The sequence below is a fragment of the Aspergillus aculeatinus genome, assembly GCF_003184765.1.
Source record: "Aspergillus aculeatinus CBS 121060 unplaced genomic scaffold BO66scaffold_26, whole genome shotgun sequence".
Classification (NCBI taxonomy): Eukaryota; Fungi; Ascomycota; class Eurotiomycetes; order Eurotiales; family Aspergillaceae; genus Aspergillus; species Aspergillus aculeatinus.
Genome location: NW_020291495.1, coordinates 190,638 through 206,378, shown reverse-complemented (window position 1 = coordinate 206,378; position 15,741 = coordinate 190,638). Strand labels below are relative to the sequence as shown.

Below are 15,741 nucleotides of genomic sequence, written 5' to 3'. Positions count from 1 at the left end.
GGGTGATACATCTCCGGCGCTCGAGTAAAATTAGAAGAGAATGTGGAGTGTGTCCACAAAACCACGGGTCCTAGACCACTTTCCGTGGGATCTGCCAACGACACCAATAAACCCACTAGCTAACTTCAGCGCTGCTTCGAAGCAATTGTACTTTCGGTGCACTGTGAAGACCTTGTTGGGATCTTGTCTTTGGGTTACTTTTGAAGTCAGACAGCCGTGTTTGTTAGTGATGCTCCTGGCGGAACACAAGTGAGGCGTAGCAGGGTGATTCATATCTAGTCATCACTCCATTGAAAAACGTGAGTTCCGTCGAGTCCTGTTGGGAAAAGTGATTGACAGTGACTCGCTGACCGTTTTTGGTGAAATCAACCCCCTCGCTGATGTTTGTAACCTTGCGCTACGATCTGCCAGCCTTATGTCACCTTGTATTCTTGCTTAGGGTGGATCTAGGGCTGTCCAACTATAAGCTACGCGTCGCGCGAAGGTGTGGAAAAATAGACACACCAGATGTGACCTTAATCTCCAGCTTTCGTAGTTTCACTGTCTGGGACGCGCCATCGCTGGCTGCGGGAATGCTGGGCTTCTGTCCGGTGCATTGCTCATTTTGGCTCATAATGTACTGTACCACTTGAACGCCGTCCGTTGTTTACGTGAGTTAACCCTTCAAGGTTCGAACATGTCCTTTACTGACCTGTGATACGGCCACGACCGGGGGAGTGTTCCCCGACAAACTGGTATGTTGAGCTCTCTCTCGACTCTATCCAAGTACTATGACTGAGCTGTAATTCCACCCAGTCATGGCGATGGTGCTTCTATGTAAATCTTCCGAAAAGGAGTCTGCAAAGGTCTTGGACAATTCTTTACTCAGAATGAATTCAAACGATGGATAACCAAATCAGAATTCCATTATTTCACATTTCATAACATTGAATACAACATGACATAAATTGTATCGTCACAGATCACATTCGTAAGACGTTCCGCTATGCAAGATCATCTATTCATCACCGGTGTTGTGGATCTTGTTAGGCAATGCGCGCTCGAGCTTCTCGGGGACGGCCTTCTGGATGCTCTTGGGGACAATGGAGTCTTCACCGTCGTTGAGGGCGTGAGTCTGGCGACCAGTTCCGGAGCCGGTGTCGTGGAGCTGGAGTCATCATGTCAGTCATTAGACTTGAGGGGAGAGAGACCCATGGGGAGATAGCGGCCATACCTTGTTGGGCAAGGACTCTTCTAGTCCTTGGGGAGCTTTCTGCTGGACTTTCTCGGGGACTCTGGAGCCACCGGTGGCGTGGGAGATGCCCTGTCCGTACTCGTTCTGCATGATGGAAGGTATATAACTTAAGGTATGAGCTGGTTCAACGGGGAATAAATGTGCAGCAATTGGTCGGAATGTTGGGGATAGACTTGGTCAAGCAAGGTCTGGATTGTTCAGTTAACTGTTGATGATGAAGCTGAAGAAAGCTCTGACTTGACGGACTTTATAGATGTGCTGTGGCTGTTGTTGCTGGCTGGGGCGTCATCATGGCTTCACCATGCTGTAACCACGATGAGTAAGAGAGCAGTTAAGGTTCGTGGCTGATCATTGGCTAATCGCAAGATGCGGAGAGGATGAATGGCAAGTGAACCAGGCTTCGTCACAAGAAAGGCCTTATTTGAGTTCACCATTGTCTCGATGATGCATGTCCACCACGCTCGTCATGGCGAGACGTGGCAGTGACCCAGCCCTTGGATTGTGTGGCACAGATCCTCAAGTACGTATCTCTGAGATCAGGGGGCTTCGCTACACTTAGCCCCGATTATCTCCGCCTTCCCGCGACGTCCGCCGATGGTCTAGACACTGCATTGGTAGATCGTATCGATCGGCAGCCAGATCAGGAATTGTGATTCATGCATGATTCACCTAGTCGTAGAAACATTCTTCCGAGGCATGTTCCTCCCCGGTTTACAAGATTGAATGATGATATGATCCCAAGGTGTAGACTGGAATGGGTATCCACAGGCGCGTATTGTTGTATTGTAAGGGGGCAGGCCAGTATGCGTAATTTATCACCACAAATGGGTAATACTGTAACCTAGTACTGTAACCGAGGGTCAGGGCAACGTCCCAAGTTCCTGGCGCCGAATCTTGACACCAACCCCACACGCCACTGCCAGGTTGCAAGATGCCATAGCAACAGAGCTTTGCTACCAACTCCGGACCTAACATGCCTCCCAATGGTATGACGACGACTAGGACAAGGTCCAGCAAGATCACTCGGAAGCACTCAGGGTGCAAGTCATGCCGAAGAAGAGGCAAAAAGGTTCGTCTGTTGTAATTGTGCCCCATGAACCGTCGGTCTGATGTAGTGTCAGTGCGACGAAACCAAACCTCACTGCCGCGCCTGTGTTCGGTTATCGCTGGAGTGCAGTTACGGGGTGAATTTGACTTTCCGACACACCGATCAAGCTACCTTCCAGCGACATACGCAGGCGATTGTCGCGTCATCTGCGGCGGCAGATCCCACCGCTGCGTCGAGAAAGGCTCGTAGTGAATACGATCCGTCGGCCAAACCCCTTCTCTCGAGTGACCTCACCGCAGCTGGACTCTCCCCTTCGCTAGATCTTGGGGACGGCCTTGAGGTCCGTTACCTGAGCCACTTCCAGGATCATGTACGCCATCTGCTACCGGCATTGTCAATGACGTCTGTGGGGGATATCTTCGACGCCCCCTGCCTGCGTGCTGCCGCTCTCTGCATCTCAGCCTCCAGCCTGTCCATGCTCAACGCACCGGTCCAGAGTCGTCACCTCGTGGATGATCATCAAATCCCTGTGTTTAGCCCCCGGGTCAATTCCCGCCATCACCGCCAAGCACGCAATTACCATGACCGCGCACTTCAACTCTGCCGCACCGCGACTGCAGGCGAAGTGGCACGTAATGCAGCCTCGATTCTGCGGGCCCTCGTTCTCCTCGCTTACTACCACCACGCCTCGACGAATCATCTCAGTTTCCGGCTAGCAGTCTGGGACACCCTGCGATTTGTCGCACAATGCCGGGAACAGATCGTGCGCTCCCCGGATGGGGTCGGGGCCCTGCAGATGTGGCATCGGCTCTGTGTCTCCCATCGACTGTCGAAGCCACCCTCGCTGCTCCTCGAGGGCGAGGGGGTCAGCTCGTTCGGCCCGAACTGCTTTCCAGACGCCACCGATCATCTGTATCTCAGCTGTGTATTGGGGATGAGTCCAGATGATCTCATTCATGATATCTTGATCAAGTCTATGGAGATACGCTCGCGGCTGGTTGTGTTTCGCTCGGTAGCCGGCACGCACCGAATCCAGGAGTCGTCGAGAGACATCGGCCGTGTCGCGCATAGAGTGCTGAACACGATGCTAGGGAGATGCTCGCCGCCGGACGAGTATGCTGAAGCACAGGAGGGCTTCGTGCGAGGTTCCCACTTGCGGGGCTTGTTGACGGTTCAGAAGGAACGACTAGAGGTGTGGAGGTCGCGGGTACATAACAGGCGACCACGCTGCAGTGCAGCTGTCAATACAGCTACGGAAGAACTATCGGAGTGTCCCTTGACTTCCTATGAACAGGTATATCCTAGCCATCGTGATGCGATGAATGCCGTGTACTGCATTCTTTGCGAGATGATGTTCGAGGAAGCCCACGGGGCGTGCATGTCCGATAACCCGCCCATCGACCTGAACTCAGCTACCTCCAACAAGCTTGATGATTTGGCGTACAGTGCATGCAAGGTCATTGGCAGGCTGGACCTTGGAGCATCAAGCACGGCGGATGTTTACACATTCAGTCTGGCAGAGTGCCTTCTCCAACTGGTCTTCCTGTGGCGCTCCGATACACTGTTCGACTACATCCTCGGCATTGTATGGCCGGAACTTGAACGAAAGACACGGGGCTTCGAGCACTCGCACTATCCCACCCATCTCGCCAAGCGCATCGTCTCGCATATCTCGCGATACTGGTCCCAAGCACGGGCGGTAACGTTGGTTTTGCCGGCAGTGCCGGAAGACATCTCGAAGTCGAAGCTGCTGGACATCAACCAGCCAATTGATGTCGTGGTGTGCGGACACGACGCGGATGGCACGGCATGGATGGAGAAAACCCCGCTTCCATGAACTAAGCCAGAGAATCGAGGGTGCATCAAACACGATGGTCGATGAAACTGATCAATGCCAAGTCCACTGCCCTAAACCCAATCGGGGCATACTTTACGCCCGTATCAGCTTTACGGCGATACACACCAGTCAGACCCACATCCAGCGAGCGAGCATACAAGTCGGCCCAGGAAGTAGCTTATCACCGGCTATATAACCGACTTCACGGCCACCATCCAGGAGTCAAGGCACACCTTTTCTCCTCATTTCATAGCCCCTGACAATCAATCCAGCCATAATGGTGCGCGCTACCTGGACCCAGCTTCTGTCCGATACCGCTACCTCAATCCAGAGGTCATCGCAGACCCTCACCATCCTAGGCGACCACGCCTACATCTACGGCGGCGAGCTGCGGCCCCGCGAACCCGTCGACTCAACCGTATACCGTCTCGCTGTGAGCCCCAGTAGGCCGCGCCCACGCATATATCAACTCAGCAAGCTATAAAGTACCCAAACTAACCCCAACCAGCCTCCCCAACAATCCCAACCCCAACCTCCACCGCACACCCACACCCACAACCCCGAGTGGGCACCGCCTCAACCGCCCTCGCCAACAAACTCTACATCTTCTCCGGCCGCGGCGGCGCCGCCATGGCCCCGCTCGAAGAGCACGGCGCCCTCTGGGTCTTCGACTCCACCGACAGCGTCTGGACGCAGCTGACCCCCTCCGACCCGGCCGCCCCCTTCCCCGTCGGCCGAAGCTACCACGCCCTAACCACCAACGGCACAGACACCATCTACCTGCACGCCGGCTGTCCGGCCGCCGGCCGCCTCCGCGACCTCTGGGCCTTCGATCTGCCCACCCGCCGCTGGCGCGAGTGCGCCCCGGCCCCCGGCCCGGCGCGCGGGGGCGCCTCGATCGCCTACGCGGACGGGAAGGTGTACCGCATGAATGGGTTCGATGGGACGCGCGAGCAAGGCGGGGCGGTGGATGTCTATGACCCCGTCGCGGATGTGTGGAGCACGGTTGGGTTTGTGGCGGATGGGGTGGTCGGGCCCGCGGCCAGGAGTGTGGGGTGTTTGCTTGCTGCCAGGGCGGAGCTGGGGCGGTGGGTTCTCGTGACCTTGTTCGGGGAGTGTGATCCTAGTTCTCTGGGGCATCAGGGGGCTGGGGTGATGTTGGGGGATGTTTGGGTTTTCGATCTGGAGGCGGGGAAGTGGGTGCTTGTTCAGGGGGAGGGGGAGGGGGAGGGGGACGGGCACAGGCCGGTGGCGAGGGGGTGGTTTGCTGCGGATGTGCTTGAGGGGGGTGGGTCAGGTGTAAGTGTGGTTGTTCATGGGGGGTTGGCTGAGTCGAATGAGCGGTCGGGCGATGTGTGGCGGTTGGACTTGGACTTGGAGGGGTTGGCTTGAATGGTGATGTTGGTGCCTACATCGTTTTAACCTGGCGGGGATATAGGAACCATGTGTTTTTAGTAGTCAGGATATAGTCTCGCTTTGCAACGTATCTCAATCCCCCCCCACCTGACCCTCAACCAGCTCCCCTGGCCAACCCTACAAAACAGCCCCAACCCTATCCGGCCAACAATCCGCGACTTCCCCGCCCTCCAGCACCGAAACAACCACCGACCCTTCCCCGCGCAACGGATTTCCCTCCCAAACCACAAAGTCCCCCACATACGCCTTTCCCTCCCCTTCCCCCCTCGCACTCTGCCCCAAGCGAAGCCCCAGAATTTCCTCCAGATTCGTCGACACCAGCGCGATCGCCTCCCAATCCGTCAACCCCGCCTGCTTCCCGGCCACCCGCGCGTGCTGGGCCAGCGCATGGACCCCCGAATCGCCCACGAGCGCCAGCCCGAGCTGCACGCCGGCGTCGAGGAGCGTCTTCGCGGCACTTTCGGTCAGCGGGGGCCCCACGGGGATTTCCTTCTTCTCCCAGCGGTCCGGGGCGCCGCGGTTGCCCGTGAGGATGACGGGGATGGCTGCTTCGGCGAGGTGGTGGGCGACCTGTGGTGTTGTCAGGTTGGGGGGTGGTTCATGCGGGGAGCGTTGAAACTGCGTAAAAGTAGGAAGGAAGGGAGAGGGTCTTACCAGAGGGGCACCGTGGCCGCCGTAGAGAACCAGGTTGACGCGGGGGAAGTCCGTCTTGATGCGGACGAGCTGCGCGATGTCGTCCTTGTCCGGGTTAGCTGCACCCTGGTCACTCATTTTAGGGGGGGGGGTATCTGGGAGCAACATACCTGGTGGAAAGCATGCACAACCACCGGAAGAGACCCGTTCGCCGCTCGCGCGAATACCCCCGAGCTGTCGCTGCCTCCCTGCTCCAACACCTGCCGCAGCCGTTCGATCCCCGACAGGACGGTGGGGGTATTGTCGTCTACCGGGATGCACGCGGTAAGCTATCTATCGTTTTTGACAAGAAGGACAATGTTGGAGGTAGGAACTCACTTCTCGCCGACTGGCCCACCGTGAAGTGCAGCGCCACGTCGTCCTTCCAGATCCCTCCGTCCAGGATCGTCGCCTGCTCGTGGGTCCGGAGCCCCACACTTACCCCTTGTATGATTCCCGCGCTCAGCGGCGGAGTCACAGCCTTGGTCACGCCGCCGATCTGCGCCCGGCCGAAGGCGCGCCCGCCCAGATGCACGCCGTACTTGGCGAAATGCACGCTCTTCTGCTCGTTGAGCGGGTCGGCCGCGCCCTTGACGTCCTTGCCGGCGCCGGTGGAGGGCTCGGAGGCAATGTCCTCGATGCCCAGCTTGTTGCCGAAGGCGACGAGGCCGGGCGTGATGTATCCGTTCTGGAGATCGATCTGCGTGAGGGATTCACTGGTGGTCTGCGCGAGACAGGTTGACTTGGTGTCGAGGCAGGCGATCTGGCCGTTTGTGAGCAGGAGGACTCTGTCGTGCGCTGCTTCTGTGTGGGGATTTGTGGTCGAGTTGAGGAGGACGTGCTGGATGCCGGTGAAGAGGATGTTCGCGTGGGACGCTTGATCGCGCACGGGTGCGCATACGCGGTCCCGCTCGGCTGTGGCGACGGAGGATCGGACGGCTGGTGCGGCTTGTGCCGCGACCTTGTTGTCTTGGATTGATAGTAAGGCGGGCGATTCGAGCACGGCGCGACCGTCGATGAACACCTCGACTGGAGTGGCGCCCACTTGCAGCGGATGGTCATCCCAGACCACGAGATCGGCGTCGTAGCCAGGGCGAGCGTAGCCGATGCGGTGGTCTTGCTGGATGGAGCGAGCCGGGATTGAGGTCACTGATTGCAGCGCCCTTTTCTCGGATAGGCCGAACGAGTGGGCGATTGCTGCCTGGTCGCTATGTAGATGTCAGCAAGAACTTAGGGTTGGGGCAAATGCCTGTGCGCCACTCACAGGAGGTACTTCGCGTAATTGCCTTCTCCTGTGTGATCCTAGACACCCAGATTAATGAGCCATGGCCACTGAGAGATAGACACCAGGACTCACCGATTTCAGGGCCACGCGGAGACCGTGCTCGTCCAGAATCTTGGGCCCTCGCAGATTCGACTCGTAGGCCTCGGCCTTGTACAGCCCGTTGTCGGCGAACGTGGCAATGGTGATGTTTCTGCGAGCCCACTTGAGTTAGCACTTCGATCTGTGACATGAAGATTAAAGGTGATGCAACGCACTCTTCGAGATGTTTGAGAAATTCCGGCACCTGCCACGCCGACAACGCGTGATGAAACGCCCGAGGATGCACTCCAAACTCGTGCAGCACGGCAAGCATGCGCTCCAGATCGTCGGGCGTATAGCAGTGCACATTCAGATTGAGCTCTCCGCGCAGTAAGGCCACCAGCGTGTCGAGCTGGAATTCTTCCGGTCGCTTGCCCTGTCGGTCGATAAAATTAGCGATCTGCTGACTCTGCCCCACCCTGCTTTCCTCGATCTGGAATGCCGCCTGGCACCATTCGGTCTGGCGGGCGTGCAGCTCTCGTGCTTTGTTGAGTTCTTCGCGCAGCAGCCAGGCGAGACCGAGGCGGGTGTGTCCGTAGAAGCGTCGGGGGTTCTCCCCGCACGCCATCTTGAGATACCGCTGGCGCTGCGCCTCGGGAATGCCATGGTCGAGGAGCAACTCTTCGATGACCGGCTCGCCGTCTGGGCCGGGTCGGAGAAGATTCTTGACCAGATAGGCTTCGCCGCCGATAACATTTGCCGATCCCGGGGGGATCAGCGACGAGGTCACGCCGCCGGAGGCGATGATCTTGATGGCTGGGTCGTCCGGGTTGAACCCATCCACGGCACGCACGAAGGAGGTCAGCGGGCCCAGAAGCGGGCTCTCGTTGACGTCCTTGGTGGCCGGCAGCTGCGGGAAGGAGAGCAGCAAGTGATGCGAGTGCATGTCTACCAGGCCGGGGGTGACGAATGAGCCGTGCACGTCGATGACCTGGGCGTTGGCTGGGATAGGGGTGTGTTGCGAAGTCGGGAGCACTGAGCGGATCACTCCCGCGTCGAAGATGATATCAACCCGGTCATCGAGGGTGGATTCCCCGTCGAAGAGCGTCGCATTCTGGATGACGATGGCTTCTTTTTGGCCTGCGACGGGGTTCCAGCGGGGATTGGCCCTGCTTGCTGATGCGACAGGCTCTCGCAGGCCTCGATCATGCACATCGTGGCACTTCTGCAGGCCTTCGTAGAATTCTCGTTTGGTCGCTGCAGAGGTGGTCGGAGTCAAGAGATCTGCAGGGGACCTGACGGAGACCAGCAGCAGAGTTGCGACTAACGCAACACCTCCAATGGATCGTCGCCAGCGTCTCAGGAATCGGCGACGTGGTGCACGAGCTGGCTCGTGGACTCCTGGGCCGGGATAGCGCAGGAGACTACCCTTGGATGTCATGATGCGGTGGTGCCACAGGTGGTGGAGAATTCGACCCCCTTGATTGCGGTGGGAGTGTAGGGCGGGGACTGGTTATAAGACTGCCCACACCGCTGGCGTGACTGTGGGTCGAAAGTGCGTTATCAGTCGGTGAACTGCCTTTGGCCCTTCCTGCACATGTTCTATTTCCAATAGTGCAGGTATGTAGTGAGCATTATCTTCTACCTCTCTACTTTGATGAACGCAAAAACAAAAGAATTTCAAGATAGGCGTTACATGTCACTTCCAGTCGATCTCCAGACTGGCTGACTCATTGTTTACATGCAGATAGTCACGTGAATGGAACTCCGACGGTGGCCGATAAGCCCTCCGATAAGCGGACTGTGCTTATCAATCCAGTTCGCTTGAGCTTGAGGGTTTACAGTGGTCAAAAATTAGGTATGTCATTGGTTGAGCTTGGACAGTACCTACAAGGGCTCGACTCTGTGCAGGTTTCAGCTTCAGCACTGGTCCCGATACATGATGGACTTGTGCTCACCTTGGCATTGTCAGATCCCCGCATGCTCTGCTGAGGGAACTTGGCATACCACATTCCCTGCAGAGGCCTTCGAACCCTCAGGCCGTCGTTAGGCCATCGGTTTCCCAATTCCCATCCTGCTGCAATCCTGCATCAGCACCAAGCAAAGAAGCGTGAGTAGACCATCTATGCAAAGAATTGGATTGTAACCTAGTCAACCCTCTCGCATCTTCCTTCCACCTCAACGAAAGCGATCGACACCCAAAGTACACCCCCCTTTTCAGCGCCGGCGACATCAAACTACTTCCAAAATAACACAAGAGAACCCGAATAGCACAGAAGAGGTCAAAATCACGAAACTGGCACTTGATCTCTCCCAAGGAGCAAGAAAGGACCTTCCTTAACGAAAAGGATAGTATTCCCAGCACTCAAGCTTTGCCCTCAATCAACCTCCCGCTATCACATCTCATCACTGATACTACACTAATAAGTAAATACGATTGTGATGGAAATTGATCGCCAACTTCCACATCTCCATAACAAACCATCCCCCCTACCCACCAACAACCCATTCTGTCCGGATGGTCGAAACCGATATGGATCCTTGGCTCACGCAAGCCCGGCGCGAAGGATCACCGCACGGACGCGATCCGGAGTCCTCGCCAGACTTGACTGGGGAAGAGAGGAGGGGAAGGGAGGGACCCACGAATCTACTGTAACTGTCGGGATGTCTGATGGAGGATAGTTGGGTTCTACTCAAAGCCGACCATTCCAGGTTTCACATTATACCGGACGATCCGGCCGAAAGGTCCTTCCGTGACAGGGCGTGCAGGTTGAAAGGTGAGCGGTATCACGGACCATGAGTTTGAGGGGGCTAGGGTGCTGTATGACTTTTTGCGTGTGTGTGCTCTGAAGGTTTGGGGGAGTGCGTAGACTAAATAAATGTATTGTTCTGAAACGGGGGGTATCAGAAATAGGTAGGAAAGGCAAAGAGAGGAGTCGACCTTTGTCTTTTGGAGGGGGGTTAGTATGAAGTTATGTGAATGTGCAAAAGTGGTGGGTGGCCCATGGGTCTGCAGGAATCTTCAGTTGCGATGATCGAGGCTGAAATTGGTGCATGTCTTAGGGCTGATTGGTACATTTCATACGGATCCTCCTACGACGCACGATTAGTTCTCAGGTTGACAGTCCGAGTCCCGGGGAAAAGTGGGTGTCTTCCGCGGCTCAGACGCCCATGCTCCGGCAGTCAACAATACAATCGAGTGGTTCTCTGCGCGAAGGAGGAGTTACTGCACCAGTCCGACTCGGGGGGGTCGGCCGCACACTTCTCACTGCGCCGATGAGAGGCCCATGCCAAAAACAAGGTATCTACGAGTTTTGAGTTCAGAACACACCGAGGCTGAAACCTGCCTGCAGATCTCAAACACATGTTCGACGTGATCACAATCGACGCGCCAAGTGCGCGATGGCCAGGAAATTGCTGATTATCTCCTCGGGACCTGACAGGAAGGTGGTAACGAAGAGGTCACGCACATCAGGGCAGGCAGCATGCCCCTTTTCCCGGATGTCTTGGCCCGTAGGAACGGTTGCATTTGCGTGATTATTGGGGTGCATCTGAACCTTGTTGAGTTGGGGTCGCTGACATCTGTCGAATGGAAGGTGTATAGCGCCGGTGGAAACAGTTGGAAACAGAACAGGGAGAGTCTTTTCTGATGTGTATACTCTGCTTGTGCAGTCTCCAGTCACAGCAGATTAATGGCTCAACGATTCTCGGTCTAAAGTGAGACCAGTCAACCTCGGCGCGGTAGATCAGCATTGGCGACCTAGACCCATGATTCGACTCAGCGCATCTCTCCAATGGATCATAGCACCTCTATCATAAATTTGACTGACTACAATGCTCGTGACCTCAGTCAAATGGCATGATAGTGTAGTTATATGAATTTCAAGGTGCGAGCCAAAGTGCTCCCATGGCTTGGGTACCGCCTACTTGGGTCGAGCTTGACCTGGAACCCGCAAACCCGCAACCGCGGGGAGGAGTCGGAGTCATGACATAAGTTCAGCTCGGTCCCAAACCCTCGAGCAATAGCTATCACTCCACAATCACAAATCACGGCTCGTGGCGGCAGCGTTTCTTTGTCTGTCTCTCGCTTGGCGTAGTCCACATCGGGATAGCCCGAACCAAAGTCAGGGCGGCTGGACTTTCGCTTTGGCCCCCCCCGAGCCGTGGTTTCGAGGTTGAGCTTGTAGGAAAAAGACAACTCCGAGTCAGAAAAGTCAGAGGACAATGGGTTAGAGCAATTGGCTTTCGTCATTTGAGGTCCATCAGGATCTTGTCCGTGGTGGCTTGGATGGCTTGGACTCGGGTTCCGCTCGATGATCTTCTGTCCTTCCCCCGGGTTAGGGGGTGGTTCGAGGGGGGTCTCGAGCGGCTGTCCACCTCCGCAGCTGAGCGAGCGAAGGAGGGAAAAGCTCGAGCTCGCGAGCTCATGATCTCAGATTCTTTGTTTGGCACTGAAGGAGCTATGGCCTGGAACCGAGGTTGTCAGAGCTTCGGTAAACCCGCTTGCACCGAACTCCTGGAGTACTGTACAGTCCTTACTACTGTAGCCATAATATCGGGTTGAGCACAGTTCCCACCGAACCTGCGCAGATCATATTTACTGGGACTAGTATATATATCATTTTCATAGGATCCCGGTCCATCGCACACTCCCTAATGTTGCTTCCAAGCTTCACTTGTAACCTCACTCTTCCAGCAGTATGTGGCCTTTCTCTTTTTAATTGAATGGCAACACAACAATGGTCTCCAATCTTGGTCCCCCCCTCTCCGTCGTTTTGCAGTGCGTCGTCGCCGCGATGGCGGGAGCGGTAATGGGTACTCGGCTGTGGCTGCGCAAGCATCGAGGTCAGCCCTTCGACATTAGTGACTACGTGACCATGCTGTGCATGTTCTCTCTCCTGGTGACTACGACCATGGTCTCGGTGGTTGGACAGTTCAATGTGTCGGGTGTACTTGAGAAGCCGGGCGGGCCAACCCCTCATGACCTTGCCATCGCCAGAAGAATCACGCATGTGTATGTCGGGTATACATACGGGTATTTCATCTAGTATGCCTTCCCCCACAAGCACCTTCTAGATATACCTCTCTGATCTGTGTGCCTGCTTTTAGTTTCTGGGGTCAGAAAGCAGTCGTGCTTCTCTTCATCCAACGTGTCTGGGGTGGTCTTCCGTGGCCTCGCATCTGGATTCTCGTGGCCTGGGGCTGGCTCACGCTGACCTTTGCCTTTGCGGTCGTCGGCTGGAGCGTGTCCTGCGTCGGGCCAGTGCATAATATCCTCCTGACGGGACACCCGCCGGGTGAGTGTAGAAGATTGATTGTTCCCCACAGGGCTAGATCCTAACAACGAGTTGGAACGCAGTGCATTGCCTCAACGCCAAAGGATCATTATACTCCTATGTTGTGCAAAACACCTCCAGCGACGTGATCCTCATCATACTCCCGATCCCCTGGGTAGTCCAGGTCCACCGACCCTGGCGCCAGTGCGTTCATTGTCTCCATATCCCACTCTCCGTCCTCAGTCTGACCCCGAATACAGACGCCTCCTTCTGATCGGACTCTTCTCCATCGGCATTCTAGTGGCCGCGGCGAGTCTCTCGCGCGCCTTCTTCACCACCACCAACCCCGGCATCAACGTCATCATTACCCTCTTCGAGGTGCTCCTCTCGGCGCTGGCCGCCAATCTCCCGACCATGTACACTCTGCGGCGACGCAAGCCGCGAGCCCCCTCGGATCCCGAGTGCAGGATGCCACCGCACCCGTCTCGGCATCGTCCCCGGCCTCCCGTCCTCACCGATACACGCATCATGGCCGACTCCACCGAGACGGACACGGACACCCAGTCCGAGCGCCGGACGCGCGTGTCGAGCCAGGCCAGCACGGAGCCATTGGTTCGACGCGAGCTATATACATAGGTCTTGGTTCCGGCCTCCGTATGGAGGTATGATTTTCTTTAGCGGCCAGAGCTAGAAAAAGAGGGTGGTAGGCGTACCTCTATATAATGCATGTATATTATTATGATTCATCATCACTCCGAGATAGGTCTCATCTTCAATATACAGAAGGATGCTCACGCTCAGGAGAAGAAGATGAAAACGCCTTAACGCTGCCAATGTGTGATGCATCCCGGCACGGGGAACCGTTATAAGTTGCTCGGTCGGCATCAAAGTCAAGTCACGAGCCCGGACCAACCCTATCTACCACGTTCCACCTCCCACCAGAACTCCACCCTCACCTCCCCGACAACACCCCAATCTGCTCCATCGGCCACTGCAACCACGCCCGGTACACGGGACCAGGCACCTGCTCATAGATCTGGGAGAGGATATGCGTGCCCCAGCCGCGCATGCACCAGATCCACTCGAGCTGGTGCATCAGCACACAGAAATACCCGACGATCACCATCGCCGGCGGCTGGTACTCCTTGAGCGCGAGCAGGAAATCATGCGGCACGCGCAGCAGCCACATGAACACGTCCGCCGTCTCCAGCCGCCACCCCTTCTCGTGACACAGGGTGAAGCAGTGGCTCATGTGGTCGATGGCCTCGGAGTAGATGGCCTTGGCGTGGGGGTCGTCGTGGGGCTCGGAGAGGATAAACCGCCGCAGGTCCTCGAGGAAGGCGTGCTGCGTGGCGGCCGCGTCGTCGAAATCGTGGGCGCGCGGTCGGCGGTGCACGCTGAAGAGCAGGCCGAGGGGTCCGTTCTTGAGGGTGTCCTCGGCGACGGCGACGATCGTGCCTGTCCCTTTGATGAGGAGGAGCCAGTTGGCGATTTCGTGGCCCTCCCACAGCAGGAAGTTGCCGAGTTTGAGCGGCTTGGCGCAGCAGATGAAGGAGGAGAGCGCCGAGAAGAGGAAGAGCGGCGTCGCGTTGGTCGGGGTCAGCTGGGCGATGGCCGGGGTGGCCAGGCGCAGGGCCGCGTCGTGGTGCGTGCTGGCCAGGCCGAGGTAGTGGTCTTTTTGTTGTCCCGGGCGGAGGCTCGCCAGGTGTAGCGCGGAGAGCGCGAGGATCGCCCGCAGGGTGTACGGGGCGGTGAAGCCGACCTTGGGGACTTCGACGCGCCACAGCGTCTGCAGGGTCGGGTTGGCGGAGAAGGTGTACGCGGTCGAGGTGGTGTAGTGGTGGAGGAGCTCGAGGTCGGCGATGGCGAGGTCTGAGGTGCCGGTTGAGGAGGGTGGCTGGGGTAGGCGGCTGGTTGCGGTGTCATCGGGGAATTCGACGGGTGGACTCCGTCTGCCGCTGGAGTTGGGCGTCGAGTTGCGACTCGATGCGGAGGTGGCTTCGGTCAATGAGGAAGCGGTTTCGGCCATTCGCGTCGAGACCGCAAAGGAACACCGTACGCCATGGCGCATGCAGTTGTCGCACGTCGGCTTTTCCTCGCCACACTGTCATTCGTGTCAGCATAGTGTCAGCATACTGCTCCGGTGATACCTTTGCTGGGAAGAGGTATGAAGCATCCCACCTTGACTTTTCGGTGCTTGCATTGCTGGCACCCGTTACGTGACTTGCGATGAGTCCGGCGTCCTCGGACTGTGGAGCTGGCCGACATTTTCTGTTTGTTGGAGAAGCCCCGCGCAAATCAGTGCCGGCGATAAGATAACCTTGATTGCTCCAGACCCGTTTTCACCGGGTTGAACAATTTTCAATCGGAGATTACTGGGCACCACCGCACTCTGGAGGAGCCAAATCACGTAACAGGGCGAGATGTCTTGGTTGCCATCGCAGCCCAGATGTTTCGCCTGATCATGCAAGTTTTAACGTTGAGGCGATGGATCAAAGTTCGTTTTCTTGTCCCTGGGTCAAGTGGACCCTTTTCTTCTTTTGCCCAGACTTGTCGTCCGAGTCATCTGCTGCGCAGGTTCACTGCCATGGCTGCCTATTCGGAGACCTTCTTGAACTATGTATGCTACAACTACAGTAGATGCAGAGATGTCCCAGGCATCCAAATTCTTCTGGCGTGAATACAAGCCTCTTTAGATGACGTTGTTATGGTGGAAGCCTGGATGCTGAGCTATTCTTGGCGCACGCTAATCTCGTCCTGCCGGGTGCAAACACGCCAAACACGGCAGACGCAGTGCCGGGTCCACTCAGCCTTAAATTTGATTGGCCACTGATCCTTCCGCCCAACCCAGCGTGTCTTTGCCAAGACCTTTTAGTGGTTGAAGGAAGCCAGAATATAGAAGACATGCCTAAACTATATGATCAAGATATCTAATTATAATTGGCGTTTCGAGAT

The 15,741-nt window shown here is 56.6% G+C and overlaps 6 protein-coding genes across 6 annotated transcripts; 2 read left to right on the top strand and 4 right to left on the bottom strand.

Annotated features, from left to right (window-relative positions):
- Positions 1–954: 954 nt before the first annotated feature.
- On the bottom strand, positions 955–1,719 carry BO66DRAFT_471717 (uncharacterized protein). Its single transcript, XM_025652881.1, has 2 exons — positions 1,214–1,719; positions 955–1,147 (listed from the first exon to the last, which is right to left on the bottom strand). Exons 1-2 carry the CDS (start codon positions 1,322–1,324, stop codon positions 998–1,000), a joined length of 261 nt encoding a protein of 86 aa, XP_025503600.1. The 5' UTR covers positions 1,325–1,719; the 3' UTR covers positions 955–997.
- A 503-nt stretch (positions 1,720–2,222) lies between these two features.
- Positions 2,223–4,119, top strand: BO66DRAFT_374927 (Zn(II)2Cys6 transcription factor domain-containing protein; the record flags this gene model as incomplete). The annotated part of the gene is made up of 3 exons (XM_025645624.1): positions 2,223–2,303; positions 2,356–2,483; positions 2,532–4,119. The coding sequence occupies 3 exons, from the start codon at positions 2,223–2,225 to the stop codon at positions 4,117–4,119; spliced, it is 1,797 nt and encodes a 598-aa protein (XP_025503599.1).
- A 241-nt stretch (positions 4,120–4,360) lies between these two features.
- BO66DRAFT_374925 (Kelch repeat protein) lies at positions 4,361–5,511 on the top strand (the record flags this gene model as incomplete). The annotated part of the gene is made up of 2 exons (XM_025645623.1): positions 4,361–4,562; positions 4,628–5,511. The coding sequence occupies exons 1-2, from the start codon at positions 4,397–4,399 to the stop codon at positions 5,509–5,511; spliced, it is 1,050 nt and encodes a 349-aa protein (XP_025503598.1). The 5' UTR covers positions 4,361–4,396.
- Positions 5,512–5,652: 141 nt separating this feature from the next.
- Positions 5,653–9,248, bottom strand: BO66DRAFT_452231 (amidohydrolase; the record flags this gene model as incomplete). The annotated part of the gene is made up of 7 exons (XM_025651924.1): positions 7,747–9,248; positions 7,565–7,682; positions 7,472–7,509; positions 6,547–7,415; positions 6,339–6,475; positions 6,190–6,273; positions 5,653–6,105 (listed from the first exon to the last, which is right to left on the bottom strand). Exons 1-7 carry the CDS (start codon positions 8,949–8,951, stop codon positions 5,653–5,655), a joined length of 2,904 nt encoding a protein of 967 aa, XP_025503597.1. The 5' UTR covers positions 8,952–9,248.
- Positions 9,249–12,292: 3,044 nt separating this feature from the next.
- BO66DRAFT_96190 (uncharacterized protein) lies at positions 12,293–12,902 on the bottom strand. The gene is made up of 2 exons (XM_025653735.1): positions 12,544–12,902; positions 12,293–12,339 (listed from the first exon to the last, which is right to left on the bottom strand). Exon 1 carries the CDS (start codon positions 12,777–12,779, stop codon positions 12,555–12,557), a length of 225 nt encoding a protein of 74 aa, XP_025503596.1. The 5' UTR covers positions 12,780–12,902; the 3' UTR covers positions 12,293–12,339; positions 12,544–12,554.
- Positions 12,903–13,527: 625 nt separating this feature from the next.
- On the bottom strand, positions 13,528–15,144 carry BO66DRAFT_96188 (Zn(II)2Cys6 transcription factor). The gene is made up of 2 exons (XM_025653734.1): positions 14,968–15,144; positions 13,528–14,890 (listed from the first exon to the last, which is right to left on the bottom strand). Exons 1-2 carry the CDS (start codon positions 15,052–15,054, stop codon positions 13,739–13,741), a joined length of 1,239 nt encoding a protein of 412 aa, XP_025503595.1. The 5' UTR covers positions 15,055–15,144; the 3' UTR covers positions 13,528–13,738.
- Positions 15,145–15,741: the final 597 nt, after the last annotated feature.

Bases quoted from the DNA above. Each gene is read 5' to 3' on its own strand.
- BO66DRAFT_471717 (XM_025652881.1), bottom strand. From the start codon at position 1,324: ATGCAGAACGAGTACGGACAGGGCATCTCCCACGCCACCGGTGGCTCC. The intron at 1,148-1,213 runs GTATGGCCGCTA...TGATGACTCCAG, and splicing joins AAGAGTCCTTGCCCAACAAG to CTCCACGACACCGGCTCCGG.
- BO66DRAFT_96190 (XM_025653735.1), bottom strand. From the start codon at position 12,779: ATGCACTGGCCCGACGCAGGACACGCTCCAGCCGACGACCGCAAAGGC.
- BO66DRAFT_96188 (XM_025653734.1), bottom strand. From the start codon at position 15,054: ATGTCGGCCAGCTCCACAGTCCGAGGACGCCGGACTCATCGCAAGTCA. The intron at 14,891-14,967 runs GTGGGATGCTTC...CACGAATGACAG, and splicing joins GCAAGCACCGAAAAGTCAAG to TGTGGCGAGGAAAAGCCGAC.